Below are 22,564 nucleotides of genomic sequence, written 5' to 3'. Positions count from 1 at the left end.
TGCCTCGTGAAGCTTGGAAGCAATCAGCGAGTTTTGGCAGCAGGGTGGATACGGATTTAAATATAATTTCCTAAAATGCGTTCAACTGCATATTTAAAGGCCAGCATTTCACTGAGGACGTACTTGACTTCCTTCATCGGATGGGTTTCCCCTGGCGCTGCAAAAATTTCTAAAGGTGAAGCAGAAAAAGTTCATTTGGGCCAAATACCCATAAGTCATGATTTGTGAACTGCTGCTCTTCTATCTAATTAGCTAAGGATTTTTTGGTGTTTCTTCGCAGCAATGTAGCGCTACCCAGATTTTTGCAGACAGGGCAGGTCTAAACTATATTTTAGAGGGACACGGTGGCTCAGTGGGTTAGGACGCTGAGCTTGTCGATCAGAAGGTCGGCAGTTTGGCGGGTCGAATCCCGAGTGCCGCGTAGCAGAGTGAGCGCCTGTTACTCGTCCCAGCTTCTGCCAACCTAGCAGTTCGAAAGCACGTCAAAATGCAAGTAGAAAAATAGGGACCGCTACGGTGGGAAGGTAACAGTGTTCTGTGCGTCTAGTCATGCCGGCCACATGACCACGGAGACGTCCTCGGACAAGCGCTGGCTCTTCGGCTTTGAAACGGAGATGAGCACCGGCCCCTAGAGTCGGAAACGACTAGCACGCACGTGCGGGGGAACCTTTACCTTTACCTAAACTGTAGTTTGCCGACAAGGACAAGAAACCACGGATGGAAACTCATGGAGGAGAGAAGCAACCTGGAATTAAGGAGACACTGAGGACAATTAAGCAACGGAACAGCTTTGCCTTCAGAAGTTGTGGATGCTCCGTCACTGGAGGTTTTTAAGAAGAGGCTGGACAGCCACTTGGCTGAAATGGTATAGGTTTTCCTGCCTGAGCAGGGGGTTGGACTAGAAGACCTCCAAGGTCCCTTCCAGCTCTTTTTCTGATTGATTGATTGATTGATTGATTGATTGATTGATGTTCTGATTGACTGTGGTCAGTGGGAAAACCAAGGCAGCAAAAATTAAATTCAGGGGCTGCATAAAACTCAATGTTCCGGGATATGCTACCGCAACGCAACACACACACACAAACACACAAAAGGATAATTGTACACACCAGCTCAACAATTTTGCCATATTATTTTGTTCTGACCGGAGAGCGTTTCTATGTAATTACGTTAGTTTTTGAATTGCTGAAAAACATCATGGGTTTTTCTAGCAGTTGTTTCAAATGCAGGCAGGCTGTATTGTTCTTTAGTATCGCTACAGCCAATTGGCCTTTTAGGGAAGCTTGTTAAAATGACAGACTATATTGTTTTGTTAACATCTCCGGCTATTCCGATGTGCTGAAACTAATAGCGCTATTTGTAGGGGTTCAAAAAAAGCTGGCTCAGGGTTCATTCATAAATCTACCCGCTACCGGCTATAATATTTCATCGCATCCTGCAGAAGATTCATATTTTGCTGCGCGCACAACATTTTGTTCTTCATCCTTCATATTGCAACCGCATCACCTTGCTTGACCCACGCCGTGCCGATACGGATTACAGCCAGCAGAAAGATTCAGCCGGTTCGCTCTGCCACTTCGGCAGAACCGCTAGCTAATTTTTTTTGTTGCCCAGGCCCAGAACAGACTTCCGGAAGCGGCATCCACGCAGAGAACCGGTCGTTCACCTATTTGGATCCCACCACTGGTTACAGCCATGAATAAATCATGATTTAAACTAAATCATGATTTAAACTAAACCCAGAATTCAAATCAAGCCAGTTATGTTGAACGTGGTGAGTTTTTCACGTCTTCTGGGAAGATTCGTACGCTTGACTAGGAAGCCGGCTGCACAACCTTGGCAAAATGATGGTCAACACACCCGACTGATGTGCAAGATAAATGATCACCTTGAAGAAGCTCGAAGAAACCGCAAGAATTTAATCAGCAACATCATCACATGCCTGCACGTCCGAAAGGTTGGAAGGAGAGGGAGAAATATATTTATCTTTAGAATCGATCTTTGTCGGCGAGGGTCACTTAATTTCCATGAAGGAACAGGTTTATTCTGAAAATTGTTTGTTCACTTCCACAGGTGTGATTCCTCAAATACTTGAATTATTCATTTTATTTGTTCGTTAGGGTAACATCCGTCACCTTTTCTACCAGGAGTTCAAGAGGAAAGGGCGTAGCGGTCCCAATTCTACCAGCCCATCCAGACTTACGAAAACAATTGAGACTAAAATTTCTGCTAAGTGAGACATTTTGCCCCGTTTTACAACGTTCTTTGCCTCAGTTGTTAAGTGAATCACTGCAGTGGCTGAGTTAGCAATCCGGTTGTTAAATGAATCTGGCTTCCCTATGGACTTTGCTTGTCCAAAGGTCGCTAAAGGGGATCACATGACACTGCAACCGTCGTAAATACAGGTCAGTTGCCAACAGTCTGAATTTTGATCACGTGATCATGGGGATGCCGCAACGGTCGTAAGTGTGAAAAACGGCGTTGTAACTTTGAACTAAATGAACTGTTGTAAGTCAAGGACTACCTGTAAGTTGGTTGTACTGAAGATGGGTTTTAGATCCTAGTCCAATACCACAATCACCTCATCTATTGTCTCTCTGTCTGAGGGGCTGCCCCAAAGAACAGGCGGTCACGTTGTTCACCAAAGCACCAGAGGGAAGGATGAGAAACAATGGTTGGATCAAGAAGAGAAGCAACCTGGAACTAAGGAGAAATTCCTGACAGTGAAGATAATCAACCAGTGGAACAGAAGTTGCCTTCAGAAATCGTGGGCGCTCCATCACCGGAGATTTTTAAGAAAAGGCTAAGTGGAATTTTCCTCCAATGGGATTTTCCCATGTATTTTACCAGGAAACATAGATAGGGCAGCCTAGAAAAGTCAGTGTCCTCCTAACCATACCCAAGCACTGCGGGTTTGTTGGCAATGTCCATTTTGCTTTCCGAGTTCATGGTGTCCTAACCCTAACCCTAAGTGGGATTTTCCTCCAATGTCAATTTTGCTCCCCAAACACTCCGAATTTGTTGGCAATGTCCATTTTGCTCTCTGAGTTAAGTTTAAGTTTATTGAATTTATATACCGCCCTTTTCCCGTAGGACTCAGGGCGGTTTACAAGGTATTTAAAAAAGTTCATGGTGACGTAACCCTAACCCTAGACAGTCACTTGTCTGAGATGGTAGGGTCTCCTGCTTGAGCAGGGGGCTGGACTAGAAGACCTCTAAGGTCCCTTCCAACTCTATTCTATTCTATTCTATTCTATTCTATTCTATTCTATTCTATTCTATTCTATTCTATTCTATTCTATTCTATTCTATTCTACTCTACTCTACTCTACTCTACTCTACTCTACTCTACTCTACTCTATTCTATTCATCTGCTGAAGAGAAGCAGCTCCTGGTTAATCTTGGCTGACCTTCAAAAGCTAGCTTTGGTTACTATATAGGTAGTCCTCAACTTACTACATAAGGGACGCGGTGGCTCAGTGGGTTAGAACGCTGAGCTTGTCGATCAGAAGATCAGCAGTTTGGCGGGTTGAATCCCGAGTGCCGCGTAACAGAGTGAGCGCCTGTTACTCGTCCCAGCTTCTGCCAACCTAGCAGTTCGAAAGCACGTAAAAATGCAAGTAGAAAAATAGGGACCACTCCGGTGGGAAGGTAACAGCGTTCCGTGCACCTTTGGCGTCTAGTCATGCCGGCCACGTGACCACGGAGACGTCTTCGGACAAGCGCTGGCTCTTCGGCTTTGAAACGGAGATGAGCACCGGCCCCTAGAGTCGGAAACGACTAGCATGCACGTGCGGGGGAACCTTTACCTACCTTTACAACTTACTACAGTTCATTTAATGACCATTTATAGAGTTACAACAGCACAAAAAAGTGACTTATGACCATTTTTGACACTTACGACCTTTGCAGCATCCCCAGGGTCACGTGATCAAAATTCAACTGACTCCTATTTATGACAGTCGCAGGATCCCGGGGGCATGTGATCTCCTTCTGACAAGCGGTCAGTGAGGAAGCCAGATTCACTTAACAACCGGGTTACTAACTTAACCACTGAAGTGATTCACTTAACAACTCTGGCAGGAAAGGTCATAAAATGAGGCAAAATTCACTTAACAAATGCCTCACTTAGCCACAGAAACGTTGGGCTCAGTTGTGGCCGTAAGTCAAGGACCAACTGTACCCCCAAAGTCACTTGGAGACCTTTACCTTTCTGCAACTTCCACGGATTAATCTAAATACCAGGAAAGGTGTTTTCAAGTCCCCCTTTTTTTTACTCCGTATTTAAAGAAACACACCATAAAGAAAAGCCCAAAGAAGCCGAATCTTCCAAGAAACATTTAATAAGTAACACCTGGCCTTCTTTTTCAACAGCCAACCCAGCCCTTCCAATCAGATTTTATTTTTATTTATTTTTAATTATTTTTTTTTGGGGGGGGGGAACCTGCAAGCTGCAGAAACACAACCTTGCATTAAACTACAGATCCCATGAAGCTTTGCGCTTTTGGCTCCGCCGGCAGAGGCTGTCGGGAGCTGTAGTAGCTTCCTCCTCCCCTCCGTTGTAGTTAAGCCAATGGAACTCTTTAGCACAGCCATGTGCCCAGACCGCATGCGTATAAAGTGCTTTCTCGGTCCTGTTCCTTTGTAGACTTTTGAAAAATGCAGAGGGGTGATATTTTTTCCAGCTCTCTTTTCACAGAGTAATTATATTTTCCCAGCTCTTTCTCCATCCTGATCCTTTGCAGACTTTTAAATATATAGAGAGTAATTATATTTTCCCGGCTCTCTTTTCTCCATCCTGAAGCTTTATAGACTTTTAAATATATATACAGAGTAATTTATATTTTCCCGGCTCTCTTTTCTCCATCCTGAAGCTTTATAGACTTTTAAATATATATACAGAGTAATTTATATTTTCCCGGCTCTCTTTTCTCCATCCTGAAGCTTTATAGACTTTTAAATATATATACAGAGTAATTATATTTTCCCGGCTCTCTTTTCTCCATCCTGAAGCTTTGCAGACTTTTAAATATATATACAGAGTAATTTATATTTTCCCGGCTCTCTTTTCTCCATCCTGAAGCTTTATAGACTTTTAAATATATATATATACAGAGTAATTATATTTTCCCGGCTCTCTTTTCTCCATCCTGATCCTTTGCAGACTTTTAAAAATGACAGAGTGATATGTTTCCGGTCCTCTTTTTCTCCACCCTGATTTTTTTTTTTTTGTAGACTTTTGAAAAGTGCAAAGCGATCTTTTCCTAGCCCTCTTTCTCTCCCTCCCCACTCCTCCTCCTCCTCCTCCTCCTCCTCCAAGTGTGTCCCGGGAAGAGAGAAAAGCTATTTGCAAAGGCACCGCTGCAACCAAAACAACCCACGCCAGGTGCAAAGCGCCAGCAAGGGTGGTGCAATGAAGAAAGCCGGCAAGCCAAGCAGCAGGGAGAGCAACGGGTGGATTGCTTGCAAAGCCACCCTCTTTTATCCGCCGGCGTGCAATGCACCAAAGGCCACGCACGCTTGCATGCCGTGCAACGCTGCAGCATCGGTGCCCGGACGAGATTCCACCCGTTGCCTGTCAAAACTTCCAAAGTCACAGGGCGCGCGCGCGCGCATATATATATATATCTCTGTCCTTTTTTTTCTTCTATTTCGCGGTCCTTTCTTCCTGGGTGGAGGACGGTGTCCGCCGGCGCGTGTTTCCTGGCCGCCACGCGTGGGGCGCACGGGCTGCGGACGGCTGGAAGCGTTGCTCTGCAAGGGACGGTGTGTGTGTGTGCGTGTGTGTGCCTTGCATTGAATCACGATCACGCGAAGGGTTAATACGCTGCTCTGCAAGGGACGGGGTGTCTGTGTGTGTGTGTGTATGTGTGTGTGTGTGCGCCTTGCATTGAATCACGATCACGCGAAGGGTTAATACGCTGCTCTGCAAGGGACGGGGTGTCTGTGTGTGTGTGTGTGTGTGTGCCTTGCATTGAATCACGATCACGCGAAGGGTTAATACGCTGCTCTGCAAGGGACGGGGTGTCTGTGTGTGTGTGTGTATGTGTGTGTGTGTGCGCCTTGCATTGAATCACGATCACGCGAAGGGTTAATACGCTGCTCTGCAAGGGACGGGGTGTCTGTGTGTGTGTGTGTGTGTGTGCCTTGCATTGAATCACGATCACGCGAAGGGTTAATACGCTGCTCTGCAAGGGACGGGGTGTCTGTGTGTATGTGTGTGTGTGTGTGTGTGTGTGTGTGCCTTGCATTGAATCACGATCACGCGAAGGGTTAATACGCTGCTCTGCAAGGGACGGGGTGTCTGTGTGTGTGTGCGTGGCTTGCATTGAATCACGATCACGCGAAGGGTTAATACGCTGCTCTTCAAGGGACTGTGTGTGTGTGTGTGTGTGTGTGTGTGTGTGAGCGCCTTGCATTGAATCACGATCACGCGAAGGGTTAATACCCCTTTCGCGATGCCTTGGTAAGCCCACCCTCGGAACACTCTGCATCCAGGTTTGGGGTGCCCCGATGTAAACAAAAGACGTTGCGACTCTGGAACGAGTGCAGAGAAGAGCAACGAAGAGGATCAGGGGGCTGGAGGTTGAAACTATACGAAGAATGGTGGCAGGAATTGGGGATGTCTAGTCTATCGAAGAGAAGGACGCGGGGGCTCAGTGGGTTAGGACGCTGAGCTTGTCAATCAGTAGGTCGGCAGTTTGGCGGGTCAAATCCCGAGTGCCACGCAGCAGAGTGAGCGCCTGTTACTCGTCCCAGCTTCTGCCAACCTAGCAGTTCGAAAGCACGTAAAAAATGCAAGTAGAAAAATAGGGACCGCTACGGTGGGAAGGTAACAACGTTCCGTGCGCCTTTGGCGTCTAGTCATGCCGGTCACATGACCACAGAGACGTCCTCGGACAAGCGCTGGCTCTTCGGCTTTGAAACGGAGATGAGCACCGGCCCCTAGAGTCGGAAACGACTAGCACGCATGTGCGGGGGAACCTTTACCTTTTTAGTCTATCAAAGAGAAGGACGCAGGGGCAGCGGGGGAGGGGAAAGAAAACATCCTTGGCTAAAATAACATTAACAGGGATAGAATCCAGATCATGAGAACTGTTAATACCGCTTTACAAGGCCTTGGTAAGGCCACACTTAGGGAATCCTGCATCCAGTTTTAGTCACCACGATGTAATGTTGAGGCTCTAGAAAGAGTCCAGAGAAGAGCAACGAAGATGATCAGGGGACTGCAGGCTAAAACATACAAGGAATGACTGCTGGAATTGGATACGTCTAATGAAGAGAAGGACTAGGGGACAGGATAGCAGTCTTCCAGTATCTCAGGGGCTGCCCCAAAGAAGAGGGAGTCAAGCTGTTCTCCAAAGCACCCGAAGGCAGGACAAGAAGCAACGGATGGAAACTGATCAAGGAGAGAAGCAACCTGGAACTAAGGAGAAACTTCCTGACAGTTAGAACAATTAACCAGTGGAACAACCTGCCTCCAGAAGTGGTGAATGCTCCAACACTGGAGGTTTTTAAGAAGAGACTGGACAGCCATTTGTCTGAAATGGTATAGGGTTTCCTGCCTGAGCAGGGGGTTGGACTAGATGACCTCCAAGGTCCCTTCCAACTCTTATTATTATTATTATTATTATTATTATTATTATTATTATTATTATTATTATTATTATTATTATTATTTAACTTTTATTCATTAAACATGAAACTCAGTCAACTGAACACTCAAATTGACTGGCACTAATGGTTGACACAGGTTGCTGCCAGCATCCTAGGTATCAACCAGCTATCTTCTTAAAATGTAAGATGTTGTTGTTGTTCTTGTTATTGCAGCCGGAAAGGATCTCGGAGGTCTTCTAGTCCAACCCCCTGCTTAAGCCTATACCAATTCAGACAAGTGACTGTCTAGTCTCATCTTAAAAATCTCCATTGATGGAGCGCCCATGAGTGCAGAGAAGAGCAAGAAAGACGATTAGAGGACTGGAGGCTAAAACATGCAAAGAACAGTTGCTGGAATTGGGTAGGTCTATGAGGGGTAGGCAACCTTGGCTCTTTTATAACTTGTGGACTTCAACTCCCAGAATTCCTGAGTCAGCATGGCTGCTTCAGGAATTCTGGGTATTTATTTATTTTATTTATTTATTTTATTGGATTTATATACCGCCCTTTCCCGAAGGACTCAGGGCGGTTTACAGGGTATTTAAAACCAAATCAATACAAAAGTTAAAAACAATTTTAAAAGATTAAATCAAATCCCTAAAAAATAAAAACCCCAATTAAAAATTCTTAGCCTGGGCCGGAGAGCTCAAAGAGCCAGGTCTTCAGGTCCCAGCGAAATGAACGAAGGTCAGGGGCAGTCCTAAGCTCCACGGGCAGCTGGTTCCAGAGGGCAGGCGTATTGAAGTCCGTAAGTCCTAAAAGAGCCAAGGTTGCCTAACCCCGGTCTAGTTTAATCAAAAGAAGAGATCCCCTTTTGGGGACCTTCTAACAAGCCAAGTGCAAGCAAAGATTCACTTTACCAACCGTGTTACTAATTTAAGAACTGCAGGGATTTGCTTAACCGAGGTGGCAAGAAAGGTCGTAAAACGGAGCAAATTTCACTTAACGAGTGTCTCAGCAAAGGAAATCTGGGGCTCAGCTGAGGACTTGCTATACTCGTGTAAAACTCACCTGTTTGTTTGTTTTTTCCTGGTCTGTCAGCTTCCTGCAAGTGAAACACGTCCATTCTTCTTCTAGGGCGCAGTCGCCATCGTACAAAGAGAAGGAACAGGAGTGAAAATCGGAAGCGACGCAAACCAAGAGCGTCACAAGAAGGGAGAAAATCGGCTAAATCTGATTTGCAGTGACGTCATTCAGGATACGGCTGCGTATCTTTCTGACGCTGCAAGTCAGCCTTGTGTCTGTCCTGCCTTACGACTCTCTCTCTCTCTCTGGGAAGTGACCTATTACCCCCCCCCACACACACACCCCACCCCATCCCACCCCAGCCAAGACACACTGCAAATTTAGGGAAAGAAAAATTGGACCCACGGATGTATATTTCTAAAAGAAATGAAGCTTTTTTTTTTTTGCAGGATTTATCCAGAAGATCAACCTAGATAAAGAGGAAATAGGCACGGCCTTTTGAATGTCCTTTTTAAGAATACTTGCCTCTGTCTTTTTGGGAAATTGGACTAAAGCTGCCTGTGATTATTTATAGAAATGAATTTATCTGTAGAAGCAGTATGCTGATCAATAGGCTTCTGTGAACGTTTCCTTTGCTTAGCCTGGACGGTGGTCTCGCAGTTAATCTGGAAGGATGCCTTCACTCATCCAAAGGGCATTATGTGTGTCCGTCAGGTGTAAGATGTCCCGCAATGCTACCTTTCTTTCATATCTTTCTCTCCGGACAGAAATACCTTCTGTACATCATGCTGTTCCCTCAAGGAAATATTGCTCCAGGACAAACAAGGTGATTGCAATTTCTTATTTGCTTGTACCCAACGATTGGAGAGTTCAGCTTTTAAGTAATCTAATTTTTACAGCTTACCTCCAAAGCGGGTGGGATCCAAAAGGTACATTGGCCCCATATCAAAGCAATTCCTCCTTATTTGGACATAATAGCTTTGCTTTTTGTTCTTGAACAGGGTCTGGTATTTTGAGATCGATTATGTGGGGTCCTGGGTGCTCTCTGAGCTGGGTGGTTTTCTTGCAGGCGTTTCATGACCCAACTAGGGAACATCATCAGTGCTAGAAGGGGATGGAGGAGGAGGAGGAGAAGTTTGAACAGGATGAGTTGGAGGAGGAGAAGGAGGAAGAGAATGACGACAACTGTGGGGTCCTTGGTGCTCTCTGAGCTGGGTGGTTTTCTTGCAGGCGTTTCATGACCCAACTAGGGAACATTAGTGCTTGGTACTGCACTAGATACTTTTCTCCCTTCTGGCACTGATGACGTTACCTAGTTGGGTCATACAATGTTTGCAAAAAACCAACAACAAGCAAGCTCAGAGAGCACCAAGGGCCCCACAGTTCCTCTCTGACCGACAAATATCCTCTTCTTTTGGACTGATTTCTAGGTAGACAGGCCCACCAGCCTCTTGACCAAACGTTGATTCATCCAATTTGTAATAAATAGGATGTATGTAGTGCTACCCAACAAGTATTTTGCAGAATACTTTGCATAAAATCCAGAACTGTGTGTATGTTGTTTGGTGCCTGGATAAGGGACCGTCCTTTTTAAGTTAAAAACAAGAGTGTCTATGGAGATTCTTCCGTTCTCCAGGTTATGGTTGTCCCAAAGGGGCTTTTTTTTCAGGAGGCAACTGGACTTTCTAGTTTTTCTTTGAAGAGGTTTCGCTTCTCATCCCAGAAGCTTCTTCGGCTCTGACTGGATGGTGAGGGAATGGAAGGATTTATACTCCTTGCAGACCGCTGGTTATTTGCCTTCTTCTTAGAGAGTCTTTGAGGCCACTTGGAGGTTTATCTGCGCCCTCAAGGTCAGCTGAGTGGTGCGCATGGGTGTGGAGCCTTCTTGGAACTGCTGAAAGGACCGTGTTGTAGATCAGGGCTTTTCAACTTTTTCACAGATTGTACTGCTTTTAGCACGTGACAATATTTGAGTACCACCAGTGCTTAGCAAGGTGTCAAAAACCTGATGACTAAAAAAAAAAGGGGGGGGGAAGGATTTTGGGTTTTACTGATTAGGTTCATTTGTTGTTATAGAAATGGCTAGTTTATAATATTATGGAAAAGTAAAAGGGACGCGGTGGCTCAATGGGTTAGGACGCTGAGCTTGTCGATCAGAAGGTCGGCAGTTTGGCGGGTCGAATCCCGAGTGCCGCGTAACAGCGAGCTCCTTTTACTCGTCCCAGCTTCTGCCATCCTAGCAGTTCGAAAGCAGGTAAAAATGCAAGTAGAAAAATAGGGACCACTCTGGTGGGAAGGTAACAGCGCTCCGTGCGCCTTTGGCGTCTAGTCATGCCGGCCACATGACCACGGAGACGTCCTCGGACAAGCGCTGGCTCTTCGGCTTTGAAACGGAGATGAGCACTGGCCCCTAGAGTTGGAAACGACTAGCACACATGTGCGGGGGAATCTTTACCTTTATCTTTAAAAAGTTGAGGTTCAACGTTAATGCTTCCTTCTACTGCAACAGAGGAAGTCTGTTCTTTTTCCCTTCTCCCCTTCCCTTCTCCCCCCTTTTTCCTCCCCACTGTGTCCTACTATTTGCTTTTGTATTTTTGTATTTTATTCTGTAATCTAATAAAATGTTACAAACCGTAGGAAAAAAAGTACCAGTTTTAATTTCTTCTGTGGCAGTTCCTTTGCTGAATCACTTTCCCTTTGCACTGACAAATGTACAATGAATTTATCCATATTTATTAATACGCACCAGTACCAGCTGGCTGGTTGGCTCTTCTTCCTCTCTCCCTCTCCTCTCCTTCCTCCTTACTTTCTGAGCTCTCCTTCCACAGTGTAGTAAGAATGCCCCCCCCCCAGTCCCTTCACTATACCCTTAAAGACACAGGAATCGAGCACAAAGCAAGAAAGAGTCACAAAGCCTCCCAGAATAAAGAAACACTATAAATGGGTTGTGCTATAAAACCATATAAATTGTTAGGGATGACATGGCGTAAGTCTTGTTTTTTTTACAATATTCCTGGTGCCTGTGTTGCATAAATGCATACAGTTAGGAGATTCTTACCTTTAAAGTAAGAGACGCGCGAAAAAGATTTAATTCCACAGAGCTGGAAATGTAAATTATCACGATCCAATCAGAATACGAACGTCTTTTGTGAAAATACTCTTGTCGTGAAGCAGTTTTTTTAAAAAAATGAATGGCTTTTAATGGTTTGCGTTTTCCTTTTTGCATCTTCTTTAGGATACACTGGATATGTCATTGTTCCCTGCAGAAAATATTAGAAATTTTAGCATAGTTGCCCACGTGGATCATGGAAAGAGTACGTTAGCTGATCGGCTGCTGGAAATAACAGGTGGAGTAATTTTTATAAAATGCGTGCCTCTGTATTTCCATATGGGCTATGCATTCTACTGCCACGTTTCTTGAATTTGCTGAAGATTCCACGCGAAAAAATCTTTCAGATATTTAAGGTCCCCATGTTTAAAATGCCGTGTTTCTCCATGGGAGTGACTCTTAAATTTTAGTTTATTGCAATGCTGTAGTGTATTTCAAGGGACGCGGTGGCTCAGTGGGTTAGGACGCTGAGCTTGTCGATCAGAAGGTCGGCAGTTTGGCGGGTCGAATCCCGAGTGCCGCGTAACAGAGTGAGCGCCTGCTACTCGTCCCAGCTTCTGCCAACCTAGCAGTTCGAAAGCACGTAAAAAAATGTAAGTAGAAAAATAGGGACCACTCTGGTGGGAAGGTAACAGCGTTCCGTGCGCCTTTGGCGTCTAGTCATGCCGGCCACATGACCACGGAGATGTCCTCGGACAAGCGCTGGCTCTTCGGCTTTGAAACGGAGATGAGCACCGGCCCCTAGAGTCGGAAATGACTAGCACGCATGTGCGGGGGAACCTTTACCTTTAGTGTATTTCAGGGGTCTCCAAACTCAGATGGGAAATTCTGGAAGTTGAAGTCCACAAGTCTTAAAGTTGCTGAGTTTGAAGACCCCGGCCGTATTCATTTAGAGTCAAATGAAATGTTGAGACTTCCGTTCTGTTTAGACATGGTAAAATTATGGCTGCTGCATTTTCAGTATGTTTTTTCTGAAACTACAGTAGACTTGCATTGTAGGAAAAATGTTTACCATATATAGTCAGAGCTAAGCCAAATATTTTGTAAAATACACCCCAAAAGATTGGCTTCTATGCAAGTGTATACCTTAATGACCGCAGGTGATCTTCTTAATGAAGAAGATCATCTTGTCATATGATGTCTTAGTTAACAACCAGGGTTATTCACACAAAAATGAATTGTTAAGTCCATTGTGTTGACATGATGTCTCGTTTAACAACAGGGTCGCTTGTCTCAATGAATACCTTGTCTCTTAATCCATTTTCTTTGATTTTGAAAGTCAACAGGGAAAATGTACCGTATTTTCCGGCGTATAAGACGACTGGGCATATAAGACGACCCCCCCCAACTTTTGAGATGATTTTCAAGATTTTTCGTCTTATACGCCGGAAAATCAGCGAGCCCAGGAAGGCACGCCCTCCCCTCTCACTGTGGAGGAAGCAGGGCAGGCTGGCATCTGGCGGGAGCCAGCAGGGCAGTCCTGCGCATGCGCGCGCTCCCCAGCTGTTAAGGAGCACTCCTTAGCAGCCGGGGAGTGCGCGCGTGTGCAGGACTGCCCTGCTGGCTCCCGCCCGACACTCTTCCCTCTTGAGGCAGCATCGCTCCCCAGCTCCTAAGGAGTCCTCGGGGATGCTGCCTCAAGAGGGAAGAGCGTTGGGCGGGAGCCGGCAGGGCAGTCCTGCACACGAGCGCACTCCCCGGCTGCTAAGGAGTGCTCCTTAACAGCCAGGGAGTGCACGCGTGCACAGGACTGCCCTGCCGGCTCTCGCCAGACGCTAGCCTGCCCTGCTTCCTCCACAGTGAGAGGGGAGGGCGTGCCTTCCCGGGCTCGCTGATTTTCCGGAGTATAAGACGACTGGTTTTTTATCCCTATTTTTTTTTCTGGAAAAAATAGAAATTTTGGAAAAGTTGCGAAAAAAAATCAGCGAGGAGTAGTTTTACAAATTGCTTGAAATGCAGTGTATACAAAACCATTGTGCTCGCAATAAAACAGGTACCCCCCCTTTCCCCCCGAAAAGCAAAAAAAAAAAAAGGAAGAAACTGTCAACAAGCAAACGAAACTGGAGCCGTTTTTCTCTGCGGTGCCCCCTAGTGGCACACATGCATATTTCTCTTGTTGGAGAACTGCATTGAGAAGTACAGACTTACTTTAATTGTATTCCAGAACCTGCTTGTCTTCGGCTGAGAGAACGTGCAATAATTTAAGACTTTACAAAAAGCCTCAGAAATCTTTCATTAAGGCTACAGTCCTTTTTTTTTTTCATCTCTCTCTTTTTTTTAAAGTTTCATTACCTTTCTAATTTTACATTTAAATATTTAAAAAGCAAGGTGGTGGCTGAGTTAATCGATAATTCAATAACATACAAGTATCTTTAGCACCAAGGGATGCGGTGGCTCAGTGGGTTAGGATGCTGAGCTTGTCGATCAGAAGGTTGGCAGTTTGGCGGGTCGAATCCCTAGTGCCGCATAACAGAGTGAGCGCCTGTTACTCATCCCAGCTTCTGCCAACCTAGCAGTTCGAAAGCACGTGAAAATGCAAGTAGAAAAATAGGGACCACTACGGTGGGAAGGTAACCGCGTTCCGTGCGCCTTTGGCGTCTAGTCATGCCGGCCACATGACCACGGAGACGTCCTCGGACAAGCGCTGGCTCTTCGGCTTTGAAACGGAGATGATCACCGGCCCCTAGAGTCGGAAACGACTAGCACGCATGTGCGGGGGAACCTTTACCTTTTATCTTTAGCACAAATCTCAAACTACTACATTAAGTATTTCCTCTCTTTCTTCCCCTTAGCATTTACGGTCTCACGCTTAAACTAAGGCCTTCCCATCTCTATGCGGGGGCTTGGATGGGTGTGTGTGTGGGGGGGGTGTTTTGCCAATTGTCTTTCTTGTGTGCCAATCCTGCGTCCTCCCAAATCTGCCACAGTGGGGGGGCTCCCTTGGATGGCTGTGGTCAGAAGTTGCCCTTGGCAGAGTAACTTTGAGAAGCGATGGGAATCATGGTGGCTTCGTTGGGTGGACTCTGTGGTGGACCGAGGGCCCTTCCTTGGGAAGAGAATGCAACTCTTTGTCACCTTCACCCTGACTGTCTTTGATCCTCTAGGAGCCATTGCCAAAACCGGCGATAATAAACAGGTGCTGGATAAACTGCAAGTGGAACGAGAAAGAGGAATCACGGTCAAGGCCCAGACGGCTTCCCTCATTTATAACCACCAAGGAACAAGCTACCTGTTAAATCTCATTGATACGCCGGTAAGTCCATTGTTGGTTGTGAACTAGGAGGAATCGACTGCAAAGCAGAACGCAAAGTCGGTGGCTGCAGTCCAGTTGCCGGTTTAGGCGGGCCCCAGACACTCATCTCCTGCTATATCAACCCTAAGCAATCCTTCTGTTGAGGTTAGGTGAATTCCCCATTGTTATCAAACGGGCGTGAAGAACTCATGAGACAAACAGGTGGAGATCTCAGCCAGGAAGACTATACAAGGAACATTCTAGACAGGCTATTCAAAATTTATTCACTGATTTATATTTCCTGCGGCAGGTGTCCATTTGGACTTTTGAGGGCTGTCTTTGGGAGATGGGCCCAGCCACAGCAGGCTGGTTTAACAGAAGGTTAGGAGACCATTTTAGTTGGACTTTGGGGGCCTTCCTGAAAATAAAAATAATGCTAGAAGCTGGAATTTTGCTGGGCCTTGGACAGCTTTCTGCTTAGTGTTTTTGGTTTAAAGTAAAGTCTTTTTTTTTAAAGTCTCTTAGGTTAGGGAACCTGGTGGAAGTTAGGCTGGAATAAAGATAAAGATAGAGCAGCAGGTTATAGATGAAAAACAGTAATCGAATCATTGTTCTAATAAATTAAATGAGTGGGAAGGTCCCTTTTTTTTCCTGTTGTCCACAACCTCTGTGGCTGCTGTGGGGAGCTCCATAATCCCCTTCCCCACTAAGAGAGCTGCTTCATTCGATGAGGTTTAAGCATCAAGAGACTTTGCACACCAAATCCAGCTGGTTAAAACAGCCAGGCATCTTCGTTAGGAGAGACAGAAGTCTGGGAGAAATTCCTTAACAATGGTGAGATCGCAAGTGGAAAGCCGTAAATCCCTGGGGCGTCATCAGAGGACCTCAAGGGGGTCAAAGTGGCAGGCAGGACCAGGCAATCAAAGCCCTGTCATTTTTTATGTACACAACGCCACCTGCAACCCACATAACGTCTGCCACTTCCTTTATGCCGATAAAGAGATTGATGTAGCGGCCATTTATTCCTGCCCTGGAAAGTTCACCACCGCTTTGGATGTTCCTATGAGAAAAGAAGGGATATGCAGTAATGAACTGAAATTGGTTTGAAATTCTTCTGATAAATAAGCAGAGGGCCAGATAGCAATAGGACTTAGACTTATATACTGCTTCACGGTGTTTTACAGCCCTCTCTCGGGTTTACAGAGTCAGCCTGTTGCCCCCCAACAATCTGGGTCCTCATTTTACCAACTTCGGAAGGATGGAAGGCTGAGTCACATTTGAGCTGGTCACGATCGAACTGTCGACAGAGTTAGCCTGCAGTGCTGCATTCTAACCACTGCGCCACCATGGCAGAAGGGAGGGACGGAGGGTGAGAAGGAATAGCAATAGCATTTATATACCGCTTCACAGGGTTTTACAGCTCACTCTAAGCAGTTTACAGAGTCAGCCTGTGGCCCCCAACCATCTGGGTCCTCATTTGACTGACCTCAGAAGGGCGGAAGGCCGAGTCAATCTAAGTGACGACTTCATGACAGTCTGTCGATGTTTTTCATCAGATGTTTCTTCCCTTCTGCTCAGGGTCACGTGGATTTTAACTACGAAGTGTCACGATCGCTGTCGGCTTGTCAGGGCGTCCTCTTAGTGGTAGATGCAAATCAGGTAGGTGTTTCGAAAGGAAGTTGAATTTTATTCCTGAAGGAACAAAAAGGGCTTTCCCATTCAAATGGGGCTGTGGAAAACTGGCTCACCAAACCAACAACTTGGTTAAATAACTTTTAAAAATGGGGGGGGGGGAAGGACCAAAAAGGGTTCTCTCGTAAGCGTGGCTGCCTTGTCAAAGAAACGGGAGTTGGTGATCCTAGTCAGGAACCTTAAATGAACTGAATGAAAGAATAATTTGGAACACGTGAAATGTCCGTCCATATTAATTTGCATGTTTAAGCTGCATTAAGTATTTTCAGAGATGGGGTGCCTGTGTCTAGTTCCTAAGAACTAGACCAGGGGTCTTCAAACTTGGTCCTTTTAGGACTTGTGGACTTCAACTCCCAGAATTCATCAGACAGGCACACTGACTGAGGAATTCTGGGAGTTGAAGTCCACAAGTCATCAAAGGGCCAAGTTTGAAGACCCCCTGAACTAGATGGATGAAGGAATTAGGGATACAAATGGTTGAAGTGTTATTGAGCTACTAGGTTATTGAATCAAACACCATGTTATTTTATTGCCCTTGTTCTGGACTCTTTTATGAACCTGATTTCGGAACCCTCAAGATTGTCAGTAAAAGAGCAGCTATGATGTTTTATCTGGAATAAATCTTCTTTTCATGCCTTCTTCTGCTGTGGACTCATGACCAACAATGCTATTTTTGCCCAAAACAAGACATTGTATTTTCCCCCCCAAAAACTTAGATGTTTGCAAGATCCATAACAATGCAAGCTCTTTTGTAGATAGGTTGAACTTCACAATGTGTATATATTCATACAAAATAGCTGGATTCTGCCTACCTGTATAGATACATTTGCCCAAACCATCTCAATATATTTTTCAGCCAAGATTAAAAAAAAAACACAACTTGGGGTAAAACTTAACTTACAGTACCTATTTTACTATCCCCAACTCTCAACATTGTGAAAAAAAGATTTTTTTTAAAAAAAGGAGGGAGCCAAATTTTCTTCTTGAGATGTCATCACTCATGTGGTCTTTGGCAACGGTTATTTTTAAAAGAGGGTTAAAATACAGCCGGTAAAGTCAGAGTCTGCGGCTGTTGTGTTGGGATTTAGAAAAATCTGTAGAGAATTTTCTTCTCCAGCTTTCTAATTGCCAATTGGCTTTAGTATTGATTTTTAATTTAACTGTAAACAGAACTTTAAAAAAACAACAACATTAGCCATCTTGGGTCCTTATTGAACTACAAAGGTGGAGCTTAAATGAAAAATATAAAATAACACAATAGGAGAGAGGAGAGGTAGAGAATTGTTTTTGCATTCGGGGCACTTAATAGATGGACCACTTTACTTCAGTAAAAAGGTATCCTTAAGATGGGATATAACTGCAGTTCTCCAAACAGCCTTATGGGATGGGAATGTTCTGTACCAGCCTGCTACCGGCCCTGCAGAAAAGGCAGGGACAACCCCTTTACAAACGGCAAGAGGCTGGAATAAAGCCTGCCAAATTTATTCACATAAAACAGACACCAACCATGAAACAGGAGCTATGAAACAGGAACTATTCAAGCGGTTGCCTTCAGCAAACCAGCCCTCCCACGCATTCCCCCTTAAATACAGTTCAGGGCGTGGCTTCTCTCTGCCTCCTTCCGAGGAGCCCCATTGCCTTCCTCTGTTTACTCCCGATTGACTGCCTCCTGCGTTGGGCGTCCTTGAACAGGGCCAGCTGTGGGTCATCTTCATCCACGCTGTCAGGCTCACACAGCTGGGTCTGCGTCGTGACCAGGTGGGAGGGGCCTGGCTGGGGGCGCTCATCAAGCTGTCCAACCCCCTCAGCAAGCTCTTCAACACCCCCCTCTCCTCCTCCTCTGAGTCGTCCGACCCAACTGCCGAACCCACAGGCTGACCCTGAATCACAACAGGGAATTTGATCATTACAAGTGTTGTGTTTGTCCCTGCAATAGCAGAGCTTTGGTTTAGCTAAACCGAACTAGCAATAAAAACAAATGTTATTTGCTCTGTTTTTACCGTTTCTTTACAGCTGATCTTTGTTTCATAAGTACGAGCAGAAAAACTTCACGTTCAACTCTGCTGCCGTATCAGTAGATTTCTTTGCGGTCTCTGCTCGGCTTAAGCAGCTTTTTTTTTTTGCAGACGGCGTAAAACATTACTGTGGACTGTTTGAAATTCATATTTTTCTAGGGTATCCAGGCTCAAACTGTGGCCAACTTTTACCTCGCCTACGAAGCCCAGCTCTCAATCATTCCTGTTATAAATAAGGTAAGATTTCTGCGTTCTCCGGAGCAGCGGTTAATTTGAGATATTTTGCAAACGGTACAGGCGGTCCTGCCAACTGGGCTCAAAATTTCGGTTGTTCAGTGAGTTTCAGCCCATTTTACGGTTTTGCTTGCCACCGTGAAACCGTCGTAAGTACTAGTCAGTTGCCAAGCCTCTGAATTTTGATCACGTGACCCTGGGGATGCTGCAAAGGTCGCAAGTGTGAAAATCAGTCGTAAGTCCCATTTTTCAGGGCCATTGTAAGTTTGAACAGCCAGAGACCAGTAATAGATGGATAGTCCTATGCTAGGTGTCATGGCTGGCTTTTCAACTGCTGTTTCTTCCTTTTAAAGCCGGGTATAATTTCCCAATGTGAGTCCTTGTTCTCTCTTGATATTTCCTTTTGTTTTTCAGATTTTGCTTACTTTAACTTTCCGCTTTCTTCCCATCTCTTAAATGTTGAGTCATGTTTGACGATTTGGACTTAGAGCTGTTTATTATATATGTATATATATTAAATTGATATGCCACCCATCTCCCTAGTGCAGGGGTAGGCAACCTCGGCTCTTTTATGACTCATGGACTTCAACTCCCAGAATTCCTGAGCCAGCTATGCTGGCTCAGGAATTCTGGGAGTTGAAGTCCATGAGTCATAAAAGAGCCGAGGTTGCCTACCCCTGCCCTAGTGCAACAACTCTGGGAGGCTTAGAGCATGGCAAAAAGATAAAACAGATGTTAAAACGGAATGATTAAAAATTAAGAAAGACGTTTAAGCGTTGCTGGAGCAAACTCTGAAAATCAGTGGGATTTATCTGAAGGGAAAGTTGCACCCGGTTTTGTTTATGCCTGCCTTCTTTCTTCGACATGGCCACAAAGTGGTAAAATATTGTCTGATTTATATCCTGATTTTATTTTCAGGAACTCAAGGTGCAGTACATAATGCTTTCAACTCCTACTTTCCCCATAACAACAGTTTTGTGAAGTGGATTGGGTTGAGAGTGAAGCCCCAAATCACCCAGCCACTTTGATGCCCAAAGCAAAACTAGAACTCACCGTCTCCTGGTGATTGGCCCAAAATTACCCGGCCAGCTTTCATGCCTAAGGCAGAACTAGAACTCACCGTCTCCTGGTGATTGGCCCAAAGTTACCCAGCCACTTTGATGCCTAAGGCAGAACTAGAACTCACCGTCTCCTGGTGATTGGCCCAAAGTTACCCAGCTGGCTTTTTTGGCTAAGGCAGGACTACAACTCACTGCCTCCTGGTGATTGGTCCATAGTCACCCAGCTGGCTTTCGTACCTAAGGCAGGACTAGAACTCACCATCTCCTGGTTTCTAGCCTGATGCCTTAACCAAACTGGATTTTTTTTTAAAATGAGGACTGATTTTAGGCACTTTCTAAGATTACAGTTTTATTTGTCAAGCTATTTCACATATTCGCTCTAAATAATCCTCTTTGCCTTAAAAGATCCAGATGCTTATTCAGGTTATTAGTAAAAAAAATTAACAACAGTAAATGCACAAATATCACCCCCATGCCCCTTGTCCCCAGTACCAATGAATTATGTATTTTGTCACAATGGAATTCCAACTTTTGGTAGGGACTGGTCTATTTTGAATAATACAACAGGAGCATTATTTTGCAGATTGACCTCAAGAATGCAAATCCAGAGGTGGTTGAAAATCAAATTGAGAACACCTTTGACATTCTCAAAGAGGATTGCATTAGAGTAAGACCCCTTCTTAAGTTTACCAATACCTGTATTTAGAAAGTGCAATTTTTTTTATACGTAGAAATGGTTTAGTTGGATAAACGAAATAATTTTCTTAACAATGCACTGGGACGGCAGTCTATTCTGAAGCAAATTGCTTTCAATTCCATTAAATGTAGTTTATTGTGAATCTGTGTAGGACTACAGCTGTTGTCATCGGCTGTAATAGGGAAGAGTGATAGGTACGTGGTTCTGTTACATGCAGAGATTTGCTTAAGATCATACTGGGGGCTGATAGTTGCTGCAGTGATTGACAGTCAGTCTTGAGAGTATAGATCATTTCATTGTTTGGATTTGGCAGCTGAATCTAATTAATTGTGCCCTTCCTTCCTTCCTTCCTTCCTTCCTTCCTTCCTTCCTTCCTTCCTTCCTTCCTTCCTTCTTTCCTTCCTTCCTTCCTTCCTTCCTCTCTCCCTCCCTCCTGCCCTTCCTTCCTCCCTCCCTCCTTCCCCTTCCTTAATTCATTCTTCCTCCCCTTCCTTCCTCCCTCCTCCTCTTCCTTAATTCCTTCCTCCCTCACTCTTCCCCTTTCTTCCTTCCTTATTTTCTTCCTTCTCAAATTCCTTGTGTGTCTGATCACACTTGGTCAAATGAATTATTCTATTCTTCTTCTTTTTGGATCTCTTCTCCTTTCTTCCATTCTTCCTTCCTTCCTTTCTTAATTCTTCTCTCTCTCTCTCTCTCTCTCTCACACACACACACACACACCACCAGTTAATTTTAACTCCTAGTTTCTCCTCCTCCTCCTCCTCCTCCTCCTCCTCCTCTTCTTCTTCTTCTTCTTCTTCTTCTTCTTCTTCTTCTTCTTCTTCTTCTTCTTCTTCTTCTTCTTCCTCTTCTTCTTCTTCTTCTTCTTGTTTCAATCTTTCCAGTTGACTGCAGGAAAGCTAAAAGTTTTGAAAGAAACTCGTTTTACAGCTATGGCTACTTATTCCATCTTGATGTTGGCTTTCCTAAAATAGTTCTGTGACTTCTGTTGGGAAATGATTGTGTTGGGTTGTGATTGTCAAATAAACGTATTTTGTGTGCCATTCCTGTGCAAGAATTTTTCAGATGCTACATAAGGAATATTACAGTGGAAGCATCGGTAGGGCAGGTGCCTGGCGCTAGTTTGGGCGCCTCCCTCAAACGAGGCCAAATTGGCTTATTTTAACTTGTTTCAGATTTCAGCTAAACTTGGAACAAATGTTGAAAGAATACTTCAGGAAGTTGTCGAAAGGATTCCTCCGTAAGTTGGCTTTTCTGTCCTGTGGATACTGAGTAGTAACTTCCTACAGGTTTTGTGATATCTGTCTGTCCTTGTAAAAACAGGCCGGCGGTTAATATCCACGAGCCGCTGAAAGCCTTGGTGTTCGATTCCACTTTTGATTCTTACCGAGGGGTGATTGCAAACATCGCCCTGTTGAGTGGAGAAATTCATAAAGGACACAAGATCACAACTGCTCACACCAAGAAGATTTACGAAGTTCATGAAATCGGAATTTTGACACCCAATGAGCAGCCAACCCAAAAGCTGTAAGTTTTGGAAAGCAAATTAAGACGAAATATTACGGAAGTAGCTCTTTGGAAGTAGCTTGGTTTCTTAATTCTTATGGCTGGGATAGGATTGTTTTTTTTATTTTGTTTTTTGAGAAAAGTTGTGTGTGGGGGGGTTTCTTCTCCTTAATATATATGGAATGTTGTCGTGCTACATCCAGCACAGGGGTAGGCAACCTTGGCTCTTTTATGACTCGTGGACTTCAACTCCCAGAATTCCTGAGCCAGCATGGCTCAGCTTGGAAACCTCTCTCTTTCCCCTCAGCATGGCTGCCTCAGGAATTCTGGGAGTTGAAGTCCACGACTCATGAAGGGGCCATAGTTCCCCCTTGCTGGCTCAGGAATTCTGGGAGT

At 44.9% G+C, this 22,564-nt stretch overlaps 1 protein-coding gene across 3 annotated transcripts in view; it reads left to right on the top strand.

The window, feature by feature from the left end:
- The first annotated feature begins 5,602 nt into the window (after positions 1-5,602).
- Positions 5,603-22,564, top strand: part of GUF1 (GTP binding elongation factor GUF1) — a 29,251-nt gene continuing 12,289 nt past the window's right edge. The window contains exons 1-10 of one of the 3 annotated variants that reach the window (XM_081333211.1): positions 5,603-5,766; positions 7,831-8,017; positions 8,734-9,448; positions 11,858-11,969; positions 14,836-14,984; positions 16,542-16,622; positions 18,830-18,907; positions 20,549-20,632; positions 21,838-21,902; positions 21,986-22,189. In XM_081333211.1, the coding sequence (XP_081189337.1) occupies positions 9,296-9,448; positions 11,858-11,969; positions 14,836-14,984; positions 16,542-16,622; positions 18,830-18,907; positions 20,549-20,632; positions 21,838-21,902; positions 21,986-22,189 (926 nt within the window). In that variant the 5' untranslated portion in view covers positions 5,603-5,766; positions 7,831-8,017; positions 8,734-9,295. Of the gene's footprint in view, positions 5,767-7,830; positions 8,018-8,733; positions 9,449-10,353; positions 10,371-10,452; positions 10,473-11,857; positions 11,970-14,835; positions 14,985-16,541; positions 16,623-18,829; positions 18,908-20,548; positions 20,633-21,837; positions 21,903-21,985; positions 22,190-22,564 lie in introns of those variants that run through there. The other 2 variants (XM_081333212.1, XM_081333213.1) reach the window with 2 other exon arrangements.

Source organism: Vipera berus (assembly GCF_964194415.1).
Source record: "Vipera berus genome assembly, chromosome: 7".
NCBI lineage: Eukaryota > Metazoa > Chordata > Lepidosauria > Squamata > Viperidae > Vipera > Vipera berus.
This window is presented reverse-complemented; position numbering and strand designations above follow the sequence as displayed.